Source organism: Trypanosoma theileri (genome assembly GCF_002087225.1).
Source record: "Trypanosoma theileri isolate Edinburgh chromosome Unknown TM35_Tth_112_V1, whole genome shotgun sequence".
Lineage (NCBI taxonomy): Eukaryota > Euglenozoa > Kinetoplastea > Trypanosomatida > Trypanosomatidae > Trypanosoma > Trypanosoma theileri.
Window position 1 is genome coordinate 21,765 of NW_021639954.1, and position 2,241 is coordinate 24,005.

Genomic DNA, 2,241 nt, shown 5'->3' on the forward strand with positions numbered 1-2,241 from the left:
ATACTGCTGCTGCTGTCTGCATCACCCTTCTTGTTGTTTGTGAGTTCAGGAGGAAATGTTGTTGTTGTTGTGGTGGTGGTGGTTGAAGTTGATTCCTCCTCATTGTTCGGTATATTGGTATTGTCAGAGGTCGTTGTTGACTGTTTGTTCCCTGCCCTGTGTGACTCATCAGTGTTGGTTGTAGCTTGTGAATCCTGAGAGGTTGCACCTTCTTCTTCTTCTTGTTCTTGCAGTGGTGATGTGTTCTCATGTGGACTCCTATGGTCGCCACCATTAGGTGCAGATGCTGAGACTATTGGGTTCTCTCCACTTGCTTGTGTTGATTCAGATAAACCATCACCTGACTGTTGTCTATCAGAAACAGGAGAAGGTGGAGGGGGATGCCCTTCTGTTGGTTTTGCAATCCGTCCTTCTGCAGACTCAGGGGAACTAAGAGGGTTATTTTGTCCCAGAGTACCTGATTGGGTACCTTCTGCTTTTAAGGTTTGCTCAACAACCTGAGTTCCTGTTCTACCTTTATTTTCAGAATCACCTGTTACCTTTGTGTAATCACTTTGGGATACTTCTTGCTCTTGATGCGAATTCGTAGTGACATGTTTACCTCCTTGTACACCAGGATCACCATGTGTAATGTTAGCTTGTTTGGGTGAACGCCGTAAAGTGGGTTCAGCAGCCTTAATAGCAATACGGGCCTCTTCGCAAGAAACAGTCTTAACAAAAGGAGGAACACCAACAATCGTAACACAATTACTGGACTCAGAAGCTTTAGGACTATCAGCCCATACTAACCCACAAGCATAACAGAGTGCAAGAGTTAATAAACAGAGCAGATAACACCTCACCATTACAGCCTTTGTCAGTGTTGTTGATCACTTCAAAAGACTGATACAATGAAGAAAAAAGGAAATAATAATGATAGAAACAAACAAACATACAACAATACAACAAAAACTGACAGTGGAAAAGAGAGAAGCAGCAACTGCACAGTAAAGCAAGAAAAAGGATTATACCCATTGCATGATAATAATAAGTATCCATTAATAGAAAAAGAAAACACCACACAATACCGAAATAAGAGAGAGCCAAACACACACACACACACACAATACTCCATGGCTCTACTTTATGTATATTAAATGCTGCACACACACATACGCATGTCTATATTTAGAATAAATGTATACCGTCAGTGAGCAGAACAGCCCAGTTTTCTGCACACACACACAACGGGAAAAGCAAGTAATGGAATTATTAGAAAAAGAACACACACACACACATAAAAGTAAAAGAAAAGAAATTCCAATTAAAAAGAGAAAGCTGATAAACAGATTATTAGTTTATTCACCCATGGGGGATGTACGCAATTATGATTATGTTGGTATTAACCATTATTATTATTTGTCCTCAAGTGAGTCCCACCGTTCAGTACAGGGTAACGGAGACCAACACAGCCACAATCAATAGCGGTGCTGCAGTGCGCATCCACACAGAACTGACACTGCTGCTGTCAACAATGGGTTTGTTCTGTACTGTGGGGGCAATAGAGGTGATCTATGTGTCGGGTATGGGTACAGGAGATGGTTGGTGGGTAGAAGTAGAGTCGCTGAGGTCACTGTTATCCTCTGTGTTATTCGGTGATCCTTTCTTTTCCTCTGGTGTTATTTTTTCCTTTATTTCCTTCGCAGCAGTAATCACCTCCTCGAGTTTCTTTAAGGCCTCCTTTAAAAGGGTAACAGCTTCTTTCGCAGGCTCCACTGTAGGTTCAGTCTTCTTTGCCGCCTCTTGAGCATCTTCTACGGCGACGAGGGCACCTAACGAGATTTCTGCCAGAGCCGTTTCGTTTCTGTAAGGGAATGCAGTTTCTACCTTTTCGTGAAGCTCCTTGAGTTTCGGTTTCTCAGTGTCATCAACTTGTTCTGTCGTGGATTTGTTCATCTCGTCATATGAGTACCTAAAATCAACTAATAGTTCCCGAGCCGTCACTCCATATTGAAATATCGGAAGTTTTGTTGCTTCTTTAGTTAACCGTGCAGTATTTTCTGCAACGGCGGCGGCCTTCTTTACTTTCTCGAGAAGTTCAACACCTTTCACCATCTCAGCCTCCCCATCAGATGGATTAGTCTCCGCTGCTTTGACGAACTCATTGATTTTCGCGACGAACTCTTTGGCTTCTCTGGTTAAGTCAGTGGCATTTTTTGCAGCAGCAATACATTCATCCTTCAATTGCAAAATCTTATTCCT

General features: G+C 42.4%; 2 protein-coding genes across 2 annotated transcripts; both read right to left on the reverse strand.

Annotated features, from left to right (window-relative positions):
• Nucleotides 1-2: 2 nt before the first annotated feature.
• On the reverse strand, nt 3-845 carry TM35_001121090 (uncharacterized protein; the record flags this gene model as incomplete). Its single annotated transcript, XM_029031726.1, has 1 exon — nt 3-845. A coding segment is annotated over one exon (843 nt), but the record flags the coding sequence as incomplete, so codon positions are not given.
• Nucleotides 846-1,551: 706 nt separating this feature from the next.
• On the reverse strand, nt 1,552-2,241 carry TM35_001121100 (uncharacterized protein; the record flags this gene model as incomplete). Its single annotated transcript, XM_029031727.1, has 1 exon — nt 1,552-2,241. A coding segment is annotated over one exon (690 nt), but the record flags the coding sequence as incomplete, so codon positions are not given.